The following is a 16548-nucleotide window of genomic DNA, read 5'->3' on the forward strand; positions in this document are numbered from 1 at the left end:
ACCCTAATCGTCACAGTTGTTTCACCCCTTGACTTGTATAAGTAATTCCCCTATCTTTTTGTCGCGCTGCAATAATGTCATGCATAATGAAACAGCTGTAATTATCTTCTTTTCCCTCTTGGTTGCCACTGAAAATATGCTCTCAGTTGTCTCACAGAAATGGACTTCGATGGTGGTCGGTATTATACACTTAATCGGGTGATGTTATCCACTATCGGGCTATGGCCGTATCAAAATGCGTGGCATGTCCAAATTCAAAGAATTTCTTGTTTACTTTATTTTGTATCTCTCATAATAATTCAGGTATCATCAAATATTATTATTGATAAATAGATAAGGATAACTACAACTATATATAATAGCCATATTATATTTTATATATATATAATTTTGCTTTCTCTATTGTCTATAATGTAAGATTATATTTTATATCGAGCAACTTTCAGTTATTTACATTTGTCACATATGAATACAATTTGGATCATCTTCTTGAAATTTTATCATGTACGATTCCTTGTTTCATTGTCATCCTGAAATATGTTACATATTGCGTGAAAATGAAATCGGTAAGTGTCACACTCACCACGATATTATTCGACATATTATTTTTAAAACTGTACTTGAATTTATCTATAAATTTATCTTAAATTTTTAAAAAACTATAAGCGAATGCACAGAATAGAAAGATTACAATAAACATTACAATAAAATTTTTTCAATTTACTTTAAATAAATTTGTCTCTGATAACTGTTAACAAATAGTCACGTTATTATATAGTAACATAATTAAATTATTATGAGAGGATTTCCATTAATATATTTTGAAATAAATCAATTGTATATTCTTTAAAAAGATTGCGGTATAATGCTTAAAATAAATAAATGCGGTAATTTAAGAGTTAAGCATTATGTTATAAATATAAAAGTAACGTATATTGTGCGCAATTGTAGATAAAAAAGATAATGAAAATGATCAAGTACGATTGGAATACATTAAAAAATGAAATGGAATATGAAATAATTAAGAAATATACTTATATTGGAGCATTTTACGCACTACTATTTGCACGTAAGATTGGTAAAACTTTATTATGCTACATCAAAAGTGTGTGAAATATATTAATATTATATAAATAATATTTTAAACTTATAAAGCAATTAAATTTCCAAAGTTTGTATAGTTTTTATCACAATTTTTTACGAATATAAAGTTAATTGTCTCAGAAATTAATTAATTTAATTAATTAAAATTAAAGAAAATTTTTTGTTCCTCATTATATGTGCTAAGAACGATTTGTTTAATCATCTCAATTGTTACTTGCATTATTGACTTTGAATTTATGTTCAAGTTTTTAACTTTTTATCTTCATGCAATATAATCAACATTAATCTCGTGTTAATAATTACAGTAATGACGTATAGCATTCCGATATTCTTCGTTTGTGTACATTTTATACCAAATCTTCTTGATCTTGTGGCACCGCTTAACCAGTCCCGTCCACGTCACCTGCTGATTTTAGTGGAATACTTTGTTGACAGCGATGAATACTTTTATCCTATTCTTCTACATATATTCGTGGGCTTTTTTATTCTTCAAATTACACTAATGTCTACAACATCTATATACGTAGCATTCATACAGCATGCATGTGGAATGTTTGAAATAGCTAGGTAAAAAAATGATATGTAACGAATTAATATAGACATTCTAAGATATACATATTTTTTATATATTTTATAAGTAACACTACCCATATGTCACACGCCGATTTTTTTGAAACTGTGCACACGTGTGGAACTTCGAAAAATATTTGTGCCGTATTTTTTTATTTTTGCTCACAAAGCGTTTTAAGAGTAGATTACATTTTGTAAGTCATTGTGCTGAATGATATAATTCTTCTTTTTGTCAAGATAATTTTATTCTTTCAGCTACCGTATTGAATATGTTCTGGACGATCATAAAAGAGGCAACTCAATTTCTGAAAGACGTTGCGTAGCTTGCGCTAGAATAATCAGTGCCGTCGACATTCACAGACGAGCTATCGAGTCGGTAGTTTCTCATCGCATTATTCAAGATTTAAATATTATTTATACGTTTTTTCAAACTTAAGCTTGTGTGATTTTCGTGATATGTTCATCCTACGATGTATTAATCTATTCTGTTTCGAAACTGGTTAAACAGTGTAATAACCTCGTAATATCTTTGAGTGATCCACATAATGCTTTTTTCTCATTGTTAAAGGTTTTTCGAATTCATGAAGAATACTTTTGTAAGAATGTATTTTTTCCTACTTTTGCTCGGCATAGCATCTTTAACTGTTAGTCTGTGTCGCGTGAGTAAGATATTGCGCATTTGATAATTTCCATTAACGGAATGAAAATTATAAAAACATATGTATATTAAAAGCTTTATTTTTTTTTGGTACTAATATAAATATATAGTCGGCAAAGCATTTTTTCTTGTGCAGAGATTTGAGATTTTTTTAAATTTTTTAGGCTGTAACTGCAAAGGGAATTATTGAAAATATCATTCCCATAACAAATGTATTTATTCACTTATTTTATTTCTTTTTTGTCAATTATTCGGGACAAAAAGTGTTGAATCATAGCAATGATTTTTTATCAAGAATGTAAGTTGTTGAAAATCGATATTTATTGAACACATTATTTGAATTATTTTATAATTATTTTTGCACTGTGCACGAAAGTGCTACAATTTTCGTTTATATAACACTGCGCACAAAAGTTTTTATTATAAATTACAATATTATAAAGTTCTAATAATAAAAATTAGTCGTACTATCAAAGCTATCAATATGCAAAACTGTTCTTAACATAAACAAAGGTATAATATGATTATTTGCAAATATGTATAAGTATGCAAAATATATATTTTTTTATTTAATAATATTTTCTTTATTTTTGATTTGTGTATACAATAAAAATATATTCACATTGCTGTATAATTATAACTATCAAATTTTTTCAAAAAAATTAAAATTGTAATGTATGTATATGTATTAAAATTTTAATTTTACTATATTTTTTATGTCACACGTGCATGGAAAGTGGCCCATTACGCACGCGACGCGCGCGTGATAGGCGACTTTCCACGCACTTGCAACATAAAATAGGGTATGCAACACGTGCGTGATGTTGAAAATTCCCGGGTGAATTTTCATCTTCCAGCACTTGTTGCATAAATAACTATTCTTGCACGGGTTTAAGTGGGGAATTTCTCGTGTGGGGAAATTGGCTATTTGTCGCACAGATTGCGCGCGCGGAATAAGCCACTGTCCACGCACGTGTGATATAAATAACTATGATAATACCATGTTAATGACTGTATTAATATAATGGTTTTATATATATATATATATATATATATATATATATATATATATATATATATAAAACCATATATATATATATATATATATATATATATATATATACGTTAATAACTCTTATAAAACAATAATTAACAGTTATATATCGTTATTATATTTTTAGATATAATTCTAAGTGGTATATGATGCCGTTGCATTCGCAGAAATTGATATTATTTGTAATGCAAAGAAGTTCGAAAAATTGTATGTTACTCGTAGGTGGTATCTATGTCGCATCACTGGAAGGTTTTGCCACGGTAATATTAATTTTTTGTTTTTTAACTTAACACATGGTATTATACTTTCGTCATATGTGTTATACTCTTTTTTGCGGATACTCTTCTTGTTCTAGACTATGAGTTCATCCGTGTCTTATTTTATGGTACTTTATTCAATGCGATGATGTTGTAAACGAACAATTGTTTACAGTCAATATTATTATACAAAGAAAGAAACTTTTTAATTAATAGTAATGTATGATACAATCCGAAAGGCTGTATAATTATATACAGTTTTGTAATTTCACAAAATTATAAGGCATCACAAAATATTGTTTGTCTTCTACATACCGAATAATATAAATGTGAATGTGTTGTTTCTTGCAATTACTTTATTTCTTCATTACTTCACTTCTATTTCTATAAGATGTCAAAATTGTATTAATCATAATTTCATTTTAAATATTTATAATTTACGTTATTTTATAAATTTTAACATAATACAACGTGCTAATACAGAGCTCTATCTTGTATCTTGTATGGATAAAATTACGAAACGTAATGCACGACAAACAGAATAATACTAACAGACAGACTGAGTGAAAAGGAGCGTAACTGTAACTGCGCTTGCGTAGGTATAACAAATAAAATAGAATAATTTAAGAAGCACTTTGACAAAAGTCTATAGAATGATAAAAGTATAATTTACATAATTGCGAGCACCGGTAACTTTTCTCATGCTGCGATCATTGCCTTTATTTTGGCCATTATTTTTCTCGCCTTATATTATAGCTATTACATTAAATTGGAATTGCGATATTATAGATAATATCTGGAACTATAGAGGAAAGTTCTCCCAAAAGGAAAAATAGTACGTGCCTATTTAATAAAGTGTACTGTTATAATGGTGAAGTGAAAGAGAGACCAAAGCACTTTGAAAACGCACACGCGACGAACTTCTCTAAAAGGAATGGAATTTCTTGGATATCACTACTATAAACTATATAGAATTTTTTTATTATCACTCGGTCTATGGCCATATGGTGACTCATTCTTTAAGCGAATTTACGCGATTTTCTGTATCTTTACGATTCTATTTTTGATAACTGCTCAGGTATATAATTTATAAAAAAAAATTCACACTATATAAATATAAATGAAATAAAGTACTTAGTATTTTATTACATTATAATTTTATATAAAACATATTCTCTCTGTTTTATAATAATACGTCACCTTAGACGACTCACATTTATAATTTATTTGCTTTGAGAGCTTTCACTGGGAGTTTTCCTGCAAGCGACACAAGTCGGCACAAGTGTTTTGTCTTTGTTACTCATTGCCGAAAAAGAAAGATAGAACGACGTTTGTGTCGACTCGTGCCGCTTGCTGGAAAGCTCCCTTTATTTCACCTTTTTTCAACTATAATATTTTCGCGATGGCATTTGTGCAAAGTATTGGTTATAAAACTAAAAAATATAAAAAGCTTTATTTTTGAACGCCACTTGCAATGTAAAAATGCTATTAACTATTTTTAAATGTATGTAAAGATTTTTCAGAGATAAATAAGAATATTCTTTTTAATTATGATGAAAATATTAATGAAAATTTACATATATAAATTAACTATTTTAAAGCTTAATAAAAATATCTGAAGAGTTATGTTATTATTAAAAGTAATTCTTGATAATTTTTGTACGAACGAACATGCACTTTGTATTGTTGAATGATAAAAAAGGAAACTGTTTTGCTAGCTTGACAATATGTACACAACTTATGGTTTCAGTTGTTGAAACTATTTACAATGGAATACAATCTCGAGTTTGTGTTAAATGATCTGTCGTTCGCTATTCCTTCCACAGTTTATCTTTTAAAATACAGTACGTTCTATATACAATCTCAAAAGGTAAGATGTTATACATGATTCGCCGTTTCATTGAGTTTTTTGACAATAAACTTAACGCATGAAGCAGATTAAAGAATTAATGGAACGTATTCAAATTGATTGGAATGCGTTACAAGACGAAATAGAAATCGAGATAATACGGAAATATGCCAAGACCGCAAGAAGATGTATGTACGTATTTGTAGGTAGGATGTCGAACCAAAAAATATAAATTATACGAAATAGACATATTTTTTTAAGAATGACGTTTGTTTGTAATTTCTTATAGGCTAGCTCTTCATGTACTTTGTGATTTCAGGCATAGCTTATCCCGGTACTGTTGGTTATGTTTCATTGCCGTTTTTGCCGGATATTCTTGACATTGTGGCACCATTAAATGAATCACGCGCGCGAAATCTCCCGTTCTTAGTGGAATATTTTCTTGACGAACAAAAATACTTTTATCTTATATTATTGCATATAATTATAACACTTATTATCGGAATTATAACAGTTGTATCTACAGAAACATTGACTTTTGCATATATTTATCATATTTGTGGCATGTTTGAAATAGTTAGGTAAGATATATTGTATAATGAAGATTTAAGTGTGAATAAAAAGAATCACTCTAGTATATATAATTACATATGATTATTGATTACTTCGCATTTATTATAGTTATCGAATAACGTGTGCATTGGATAAGAGCGTATTATTACGATTGAGTAAAGAAAATAAGATTTATATGAAACTAATTAATGCTATAGAAATTCATCAAAAAGCTTTCGAGTTGGTAATCTACTACTTTTTCATTAACAATATTAGAGATGTTTTGATTTTTTCATAATTAATTTTTTTTTAAATATTTTAAAGAAGTTTTTAAATTAGATTTTACTAATTAATTGAAGTAAGAAAACATTTTTGTATAAAAATTTTTAACATTTTATTTATTAATTTATAAATTTTATGATTGTTTTCTATTTTTACAGGTATCTTCATTTATTTTCATAATTTTAATTAATTTATTACGATTATACGTAATACAGCAATTGTATTGTGTTATAAAATTTTGCAAATATTTGTTAAAAATATTTTTAATGACATGATAAAATTTCTTTTTTTTTTAAGATTTTTTGAATATTTTACATCTACATTTACGCTATCCTATTTTATTCTAATTGTTCTGGGCGTTGCTTCTTTGAGCATAAATTTATTTCGTGTAAGTAAAAATAAATTTATTGATTTGCGCATCATTAGTCGTATGTTAATATATTTTACTAAAAAATACTTTCATTATATCTATTCAATATCAGATTAGCATCACATAGAGAATGTTAATATAAATTTTTTTTGATATTATTGTTTCAGCTTTTCCAAGTTGCCACTCTACCAGATCAAAATAACGATCTTGTACCGTTTGTAACGATATTTGTAACCGGTCATTTTTATTATATGTTTATAGGTAATTATATGGGACAGAAAGTTATAGATAATAGCAATGAAATTTTTAGAAAAGCGTGAGTATCGTCGATAAATTAATGATTCAACATTTCTGTCAATGTTATATACATATATATGTAATTTTAATATTTTAAAATAGAATTATTTTTATAATATGTCAAAATTTAAAACTTTATTATAAATGCTATATACTATTAATTATATTCTTGGCAAATATAAAGATTTAGTGAAGTTACTAAACAAATATTTAAAATTAATAAGGACATTTCTACCAATTTTGCTTAAATTGGTAGAAATGTCCTTATTAATTTTAAATATTGCAAGGCGCAATGGGTTGAACAGCTTTTTTTTCTAGTACAGAGAAGTGCATTGAATATTATGAAAATTTCTAGATACGATACACAATGGTATATGACGTCCGTGCCAACGCAAAAATTATTATTGTTCATGATGCAAAGAAGCATGAAATCCTGCAAATGGGTCATGGCTAATCTGTATTGTGTGTCACTGGAACAATTTACTACGGTAACTTGTGTCGTGCAGGATATGAAAATAAATCTCACTTCTAAGTTTGCCCCAAAATAATAAATTTATTTTCTCAGCTTGTGAGTATGTCGCTATCTTATTTTACAATACTTTATTCTGTGCAACAATGAAACTTGTAAAAGCAGTGGAAACGTAGTGGCTGATATAGTAATTTCTCCTATTCGAAGATGAAATAATTACTTTTAGAACGTTTTATAGCAAATCAAGAATATCAAGGTGGGAATTTAAAACGGTTTTTATATGTTATTAATTCAATAGACTGTTCTTTATATATTTATATTAAAAATATTATATACATATTATATATATATGTATTATATATATATGTATATAACTCTCCGTGGTAATGGGTCAATTTGACCCACCCTCATTTGGATCTAAATATCAGCTAAATACCTAGCTTAAAATGGAGCTTGGTCCGCCATCTACAAGAGTTTGAAGTATCCTCTATAGGTAGAGACCGTTAAAAAAACAAATTTTTTGCGAATTTTTTTTATATATTAAAAATTCCTTAGGCACTTTTTTTTCTTTTTTTATAGCAATTAATTTAGCAATATCGCAAGTGCATTCGAGAATTTTTTTAACACGATCGGTGGATAAATGGTCAAATGGTGAAATGACCCAAAGTGACTTCCTTGTTTGAAAAAATAGGTGTGACCACGGAGGGTTAATAAATAATTTGCACTTGTAATATCTTTTTTAATTTTGCTATATGCTTTAATTATACCATATGTAGTTTTATATTACTATTGCATTAAGTAATAAAAAATTACATTAAAATGGAATAATTTTGAAAACATTAGACTGCAATATAAATAAAAATAGCATTATATTAATTCAAATCTTATTACATGAGCAAAACATGGATTTAATGACCTTTTTATATTTGCTTATTATTACTCTTATGGGCTACACACACACACACACACACACACACACTTAAATGTGAATATAAATAAATATAATAAATATGATTCCTATTGTGTGTGTGTGAAGGATATATTCATATAATAATTTGTACATTGTGAACAAAAGGAGATAATTTTCTATTATTTACTCTATTTTTTATGCACATGTTTATTTTTCTTATTATACATAGAATAATATAGAAAATATATAGAAGTAACGATATTCTTAGGAATATAAATAATGTTTATGACATTATTATATTGTATATGTATATGGCATGTCGCCCGTTAGATAGAAGAAGTTAACAAAAATCTATTAAATTTGATTGCGTTTCTAATTATATCCATTTATTGTGTAGGTAATTTTCTTGTTATTGTTATTTTTTTAGATGTTAAATACATTAATGCTTTATTTTATACGGTATTGTGTGCTTTGTGCGATGACTAAATAAAGAAAAATGTTTAAATTCCGCGATAATAATGTAAAACCATTAACTTACACTTATGCAATAATTTAGCCAAAGACATATGTCAAATACACTGCAGAAATAAGATAAAAGTTTTAAAATTATATTGGTCTATCTGAAATAAAATTATTTCTGTGATTCAAGATATATTAAAAATGACAGTTATACATGAAAATTAAAATTAGCTGTTAGGTAATTTGCGATTAAAAAGCAAATATATTAGGGGTATTTAAATAAGTTAAAGTTTAACGGTTTGACAGGTTATGTCGGGTTAAAGTCGAGTAAAAAGTCAATTAATTAACTTTGGGCGCGCTACTCTTTAAGGTTATGCAAAATACAATACATAAGTGACCCATTAACTTATCACGTTAATATTTTTGGGTTAAAAGTTTAAAAATTAACTTTTTACCCGACTTTAACCCGACATAACCTGTCAAACCGTTAAACTTTAACTTATTTGAATACCCCTATTATTATATGACACTTCTTTCAGAACAAATAAAGCGCACTTCACTTCATACACCTTTACATTCTTATTGATGATTCCGCCAGGTTTTGGAATTAAGGTGGTCCTTTCGCGGACCCAGTTAGTCAAGTAACAGTCCGTCATGCGAGGTAATTGAAAACAAACAGTGACAAACATTACACAACATCCCAATAATTATAATAATATAACATGATTTTACACGCCCTATACCAAAATTGTACACTTACTGAAGTCAATATTACCATACTTGAAACTGATCATTTAGAAAAAAAATCTACAGTATCCTTTAAATCTTTTTATACCATGCAAAATAATCAATACTTGCAATAAGAAGTCAATAAAATATATGCATATAATGCGTGTAATACGTCACTCAAAAGAGGAGATTGTTATCGAAAAGCCAGATATAAATATTTTACACCGAAAGATATTCTTAATCGTTTCGAAACTTTAGAGAACTCGTTCGTCCGCTGGAGAATGTCGCACTGATGTGAACTACGCTCTCGCCGAGATACGCCGTACTGCGCCGGTCTGAACCATGATGAGAACGAAACGGGATATATCTATATTTTTTTCTAATATATCAACATGTGCCGCAAGAATATAGCCATTTTTAATGTAATATATCATTATTTCACACGTAGTTGACGGAATTACAGCACTTTCCGTTCTCACTGCGTAAAATTGTGTCAATTATAGTAAATTATTAAATTACCTTCGTTTTGCTATCCACTATATCCACGTTTTATCGCGTGCGAAGAAAATTTTGCGGAAAATAAAGAAATATTCAGAATACAGTATTATCCGACGATATTTTCATCCGCAAACGTGTGTGTATCGTTCCTTACTCAAGATGGGCTTTTCTGGCGAACGTTATTACAATATTTATCGGGTTATGTTGACAGCGATTGGTTTGTGGCCTTATCAAACGTCGATCGTTATGCAAGTGCAAACAGCGTTCTTCCTTGGCGCATATTGTTTAGTTCTTTTGTTTCAGGTAATTTCTCGATCATTTTCTTCTTACACGTGGCGCTTTTTTGGGGTGACTTTTTATTAATAGTTTTGGTATATACTTTATACTTATGCGTTGCAGTTTACGACTTTTTTAACGACGACGTGCAACTTGGAATTTATCTTTAAAGAATTTTCATATATTTTTATTACTATATTATATATTGTAAATTATAATTCCTATTATTTTAATTTTAAAGAAGTAAGTATTACTTGCAATTTTATTTTTATGGCGGAGTGTCCCTTTATCCGAGAATTTTTATTCTCGAGAGTATAAAGAGAAATTTGGGAAGCAATAATTATTTGAACGACAGGTGAAATATTTGTTCGAACAAGTTAAATTGGACTGGAATACAGTCGAAAATAATAATGAAATTAGAATATTGGAAAAGTATGCTTTTCAGAGTCGTCTTTTTTCATTATTTCTGAGTTGTAAGTATAAATTATAAAACAAATTAAATACGTATAATTTTCAACACTATATCTCTATATTTGAAATTGAAAATAAATACTTAAGATAAATTAAATAAGGGGATATGCTTTTTTGTCATTTTTAACGTTTCCAGTTCTCGTCGCCTTTGCTATATTTTGTGTTATAATTATCGAATTAATACCGGTTATCTTTGATGCTATCGCACCGATGAATGAATCCCGGCCACGTAAAATAAAGATAAACTCTGAATTTTTTATTGACGAGCAACAATATTTTTATATTTATTTAATATATGAAGTTATGACAATAATAATTGGAATGTTTTCGATACTTGCGACGGGATCATTGTCGATGGCATTCTTGAGGCATTGTTGCGCAACTTGCAAAATTGCTAGGTGAGTGCGTGTACGTTTGTTAAAAAAAAAAATCTATTTTGAATTGTTGATTATATATAAATTGTTTGCAGAAATTTAATTGAAAATACAGTGACTAAACATACGCTTCAAATTCCTGCTTGTCGGAAAGCGCATGTGATGTATAAGAAGATTAGCCGTGCTGTTCATATTCATAGAAAATCTATGCAGTTAGTCTTTATTTAATTTGCTCTTTTAATTACCGTCTATACATGACACACTTTAATCTTAATTATAAAAAAGCACATTCTTTGTACCCTTATGATATGTTTGATTCGAAACTAATGAATTGGATTTTTCTTTGCCTTTGAAGGTTTTCTACATTTCTTATGAATATTATGAACAAATGGTATTTCGCTATATTAATGATCAGTGTAATGTCTTTAAGTTGCAATCTTTTTCGAGTAAGTAACGCACATGTATATATGTATTTTGCATGTTACATTTAATTTAATTTCCATAGTTATGAATTCGTGCATTATAAAGTGAAATATGAATATTAATGTAATATATTTTTATAGCTACTCAATGCATTAACAGCGTTAAATGAGATTTCCGAAATAATAATATGCATCGGTATGGTAACAGGCCACTTTATGATGATATTTGTACCTAATTTTGTTGGACAATCACTTACCGATCACAGTTCAGAAATATTTAATGCCGCGTAAGTACATCATATAAAGATTCAAATCTAATGATGAACGAACGAAACAAATGGATTCCTTCAACAAATTCAATATCCCACATATGATATTTTTTATCGACTTTTAAACTATTATATTTTCCAAAAATAATCAATAATAAATTAAAAAAATAAATTATAAGAAGAGAGAACAGTATTCCCTATTTGGTATAGCTATTGTAGTGAATCCATTACGCCGAGTTACAAGAATATAGAAATCAGCCTAAAATCGGCCATTTTCATCTTAGTGTGTGGACATTGAATATGTTAAATATATTATTTTTTTATATTAGATTTAAAGTGTTTAAAGAAATATTGTTATTCTAGAATAATATTTACATAAATATTTGATAACAAATTATTTTGGATTAAAATCTTTATATACTTGTAAATTTTTTATATTTTCAAAATAAATTTAAAATAAATAAAAAGTAGAAGTATTCATATGATATTGAAATACGCGAGCATATAACCAAAAATAACGCTAAATCTAACATCTTTGTAAATTTTTAGGTACAATACGATGTGGTATTTAGCCCCGTTATCAATACAAAAATTGCTTTTATTTGTGATGCAAAATTCTTTGAAGACGCACACCCTAATAATTGGTGGTATTTATATATCATCTCTAGAGGGATTTTCTACGGTAATAAATACTTTTTGTAGTGAAAAGTAAACTAATTTTCTAGGAAAAGGATTTATCTTATTTTTTTTCTTTTTATAGAAAATTGATTCATTGCATTTAAGGCTCCTGGGTAGTCACCACGGCCATATTGGATTCTTACTATCGAGGCGAGGAAAACACCCAATTTTGTTGTGCATGCCATTTTCAAATAAAAAGACAATACAAAGACACAACACTATAGATAGTTTCAGAACACTTCCGAAATTGGCCGAAAACTACCCTTTTTCCTCGACAATAAACAAACAGCCATAAAACGAAGCCTAAACATACGGGAAAAACAGCCGTTTAACGCGCGGCTATCGAAAGGAGGTGAAAACGTTCCTTCCGCATGCAAATCTTACTTTTCTGTCAATTTTACGACTTTCACGAATACCTACGTTAAACGTTAAAGCACAAGCACAGAGCGAATAATAAAGAAATAGCATGCACAACAAAATAGGTTGTCAATATGTCACAAAGGACAGAATTCTCCATTGGAAAGAGTTCTGATTTCTGCCGCGACGGTATACGTCGCCACCGTCAACGCAGAGTTCTCGGCTCAGGGACCAGGAGCCTTAATGCATATTTTAAAAAATAATAATGTTGTGTAACATTATATATAACAATGAAACTTAATTATTGCTAACGACATAAAAATTAAAATATTTTTCTAGCTTGCAACTACAGCAATATCATACTTTACTGCAATATATACTGTGTCGGTGAAATAGTATAATATAAAAAATTTTAATTAGTTACAGAAATTTTAATGTAGTAGTATTTGCACATATTACAAAAGATAATTAAGGATTTATAGGTACGTAATTATTGCTTAAGTAAATATTTGCTTAAACAAAACATACGCACATCATATTATTATATAAAATTTAAATACATGCGGTACCATTAGCGGCATTAACGTAGCAAAAATAATTTTGACTTCTAGCACTTGACATATAATACATGCAAACGGAAATAAGCAATAATGTATTTATTTAAGAGAACACAGAATCAACAAATAAAATGTATTAAAACGTTTCTTGTTAACATATAGTTTATCGAAAATAATTAAATTTAATTCCTTTGATATGGAATACATATATATACATATATATACATATACATATATATGTAGGTCCAGAGGTATGTTCCGGAACTGTTTACGTTTTTTGAAATGTACAGTCCTGGAATATAACGCATATATATGTAATCAGATTCAAAAAACTGTCCCGAAAATTGCCGTAGGACATCAATTTTTTCCAGGACAGTCCTGGAAACTGCCAAATGTCCCGGAATATACCGATATCAAAAATAAAAGTCCCGGAACATACTTCCAGACCTACATATATATATATATATATAATTATTTTATATATAGTACGTATATATATACAGGGTGTCAGACAAGTTACTAATCAACCGAAACGTGAAGGTAGATTGGGTCAAACTGAAAAAAAGTCATGTACCATCTTGCAAAATCCGCAATATATACTAATATTTATTATAGACAATTAATTAAAACGTCTAAGCGAATGAGCGCATGAGAAGCGATAAGCCGGACTCGGTAGGCATGTAAAATGTCTTAGTTGTTAAATCTCTTAGCAACAGTGGGCATCATAGCGAGCATGATAGCGAGAAGTGGAGTCACGTATAGCGAACGATGAACGACGCTGACACGACTGCACACAAAAAACTATGATCCATCTGCGTGTTCTCTAGATTTAACTCCATTAGATTTTTATGTATGGAGCCTTGAAAATAATTGTTTATTCAACACCCGCATTATCAGCATTGAAATGGCTTCGTCAACGTATACAAGAAGGCTGCCAACGAATCCGACAAACACCTGGGTATTTTTGAAAAAGTGAGGCATTCTACGACACGACGACCGTATAAGGCTTGAATTCAGGCCGAAGGTGGTCATTTTAAGCACTTTTTATAACGTTAAGCAGCTTCACATTATAATGGAATACAAACATGACTATAACTCGAAAATAAAAGTTAAATATTTTGACACATTTTTATAGGAACTTTTTTCATTCTTTTTGTGTCTCTTGGTCCATTGAAGTCCCACATGTTAACGGTACATTATGTATAACGCTATTTGGTTTATTTAATTTTCATATAATAGCTTCACAATAATAATAACGTGCATATCATAATTAATTACGCACTTATAATTCATATTGTACTAAATTTTATTATTAATATTATTATATATTTTATGTTTTCTAGTTTACAATAACATCGATTACCGTATTTCACTTTCGCCTTTTACTTTTATTTCACAGTAATTTATTCTACAAAATAAAGATTAATTATAGTGACGCACGAATGTTTATAGTCAATTTTGCAACTGGTAATATTAATAATGTTACTTTACTTGAAAAAAGACTTCAGTGATAATATAATTTGAATTATAAAAAATAAAAAGAATAGCAGAAGCGCATATTTTTCCTTAAAGACAATCAATACCAATCGAAATCAATATTGACTTTCATAACCCTGAATAATTCTTGGCCTGTTCTAAAGATTCGGCTTACTTCCTTCATAAACATTCGTAACAATAAGTGTTTCACATGATGTAGTTGTCAGCTAACACAATCCTTAACTAGGAAGATTTCTGTCAGGGCCTCCTATTCTCAGTTTATGCAAATTACGAATTTGAAAAATCCGTATGAGATGAGAAATCAAACCTGACATCTATCAACTATGAGACCAATGCTCCCACCCTGAGCTATGCGGCATCCCTCTCATAATTTATATTATAATTTGGAGACTGTAAAACAATAATATTAATAAAGAACATCATATCCCGAGTTCGAGATCTTCCCAATCTTTGTTCCGTGTATGCTTCTGTTTATAAGGAACTGATTGGAGTACTGAAGAATTATGAGGAAATGAGATGAATTCTCATCCATTGCAGGAACAATACATAATAACGAACATCATCAAGCATTATATACGAAGGAACTTTTTTATATACCTTTTTTTATATAGACCAAGCAATTGAAATAATTTACGTCTTTATTAGTTTGCGTGAAAAATGGAAGGACTACGAAAGAAAATAAGAATATTCATTAATGTCGCACAATATCTTCTCTCGCTTCAATAATTCTCTCACGTTAATCATCAAATAATTTGCTTGTTTGTATATTTATTAGTTATAACATTTCGAATAGAACTCAATATGAAAAATGTCAAAATTTGTGATATAATAATACAGAACGTTAACAAAAATTTTATATTTCACGTGTAAGAGAAAATTTTACAAAATTTTGAAACATTAATATATAGATATATTTATATATTTATATAATTATATGAATATATATATATATATACATATAATAATTATATTCTTACGAGCACTCCGTAATAGTTTTATGAAATAGTCATAATTGTTAAGTTATTGTTAACCATAATTAATATATTGTTTTTTTATTTTCAGGTAAGTACACAAAGTTACTATCGGGGTGATTGATGCGATTTCTGTGGTGAGTAAAGCATGAATGTGTATATAAAATTGCGTAAAAAAGGAATCATTTTTCTTTAAAGAATATGTATGTACATCAGAATTTCATGTTTTTGTATCAACGATTGATATGCCTATCTTAAAAACAATTTGTGAGAAAATTTAAATTTATTCTTTGCATATATATAATATGTTGCATTAAATTTTTATCTGCATTAAATTATTTTTAAATCAAATATAAACGTTATTGCATACTTTTCTGTATAGATATTAAAGTCTTAAAGAAATAATTATTTTAATAAATAAACTAAATAAACATTTAAGTAAATTAGTAAATAGAAAATGTACCAAAATATACGATCGGGCTGAATCTTTGTCAGTAATATTTTTCTCGTAAATTTATGTACAATTTCTGCTTAGAACAAACACGCCTTTTACTAAGCAGAAATTGACGTAAAAAATGTTGTTATTAGACACAAAAGATCCAGCCCGACTGTAAAATA

General features: G+C 28.4%; 2 protein-coding genes across 3 annotated transcripts in view; one reads left to right on the plus strand and one right to left on the minus strand.

Moving 5' to 3' along the window:
* The window catches only part of LOC143895471 (uncharacterized), an 80353-nt gene that overhangs the window by 22201 nt on the left and 41604 nt on the right, over nucleotides 1-16548 (minus strand). The gene's annotated exons all lie outside the window — the stretch shown is intronic.
* On the plus strand, nucleotides 3-13193 carry LOC143895637 (uncharacterized). The gene is made up of 26 exons (XM_077402945.1): nucleotides 3-303; nucleotides 447-566; nucleotides 952-1069; nucleotides 1410-1671; nucleotides 1930-2046; nucleotides 2243-2333; nucleotides 2497-2630; nucleotides 3514-3646; nucleotides 3742-3771; nucleotides 4527-4721; nucleotides 5394-5513; nucleotides 5581-5698; nucleotides 5812-6073; nucleotides 6174-6284; nucleotides 6624-6714; nucleotides 6864-7012; nucleotides 7349-7481; nucleotides 10059-10361; nucleotides 10458-10577; nucleotides 10690-10807; nucleotides 10942-11203; nucleotides 11275-11391; nucleotides 11535-11625; nucleotides 11743-11888; nucleotides 12420-12552; nucleotides 12631-13193. The coding sequence occupies exons 1-26, from the start codon at nucleotides 160-162 to the stop codon at nucleotides 12841-12843; spliced, it is 3831 nt and encodes a 1276-aa protein (XP_077259071.1). The 5' UTR covers nucleotides 3-159; the 3' UTR covers nucleotides 12844-13193.

Source organism: Temnothorax americanus, unplaced genomic scaffold (assembly GCF_048541705.1).
Source record: "Temnothorax americanus isolate GAGA-0224 unplaced genomic scaffold, ASM4854170v1 Scaffold16, whole genome shotgun sequence".
Classification (NCBI taxonomy): Eukaryota; Metazoa; Arthropoda; class Insecta; order Hymenoptera; family Formicidae; genus Temnothorax; species Temnothorax americanus.

Bases quoted from the DNA above. Each gene is read 5' to 3' on its own strand.
- LOC143895637 (XM_077402945.1), top strand. From the start codon at position 160: ATGGACTTCGATGGTGGTCGGTATTATACACTTAATCGGGTGATGTTA. The intron at 3,772-4,526 runs GTACTTTATTCA...GTGAAGTGAAAG, and splicing joins CATCCGTGTCTTATTTTATG to AGAGACCAAAGCACTTTGAA. The intron at 10,578-10,689 runs GTAAGTATTACT...TTTGAACGACAG, and splicing joins ATTATTTTAATTTTAAAGAA to GTGAAATATTTGTTCGAACA.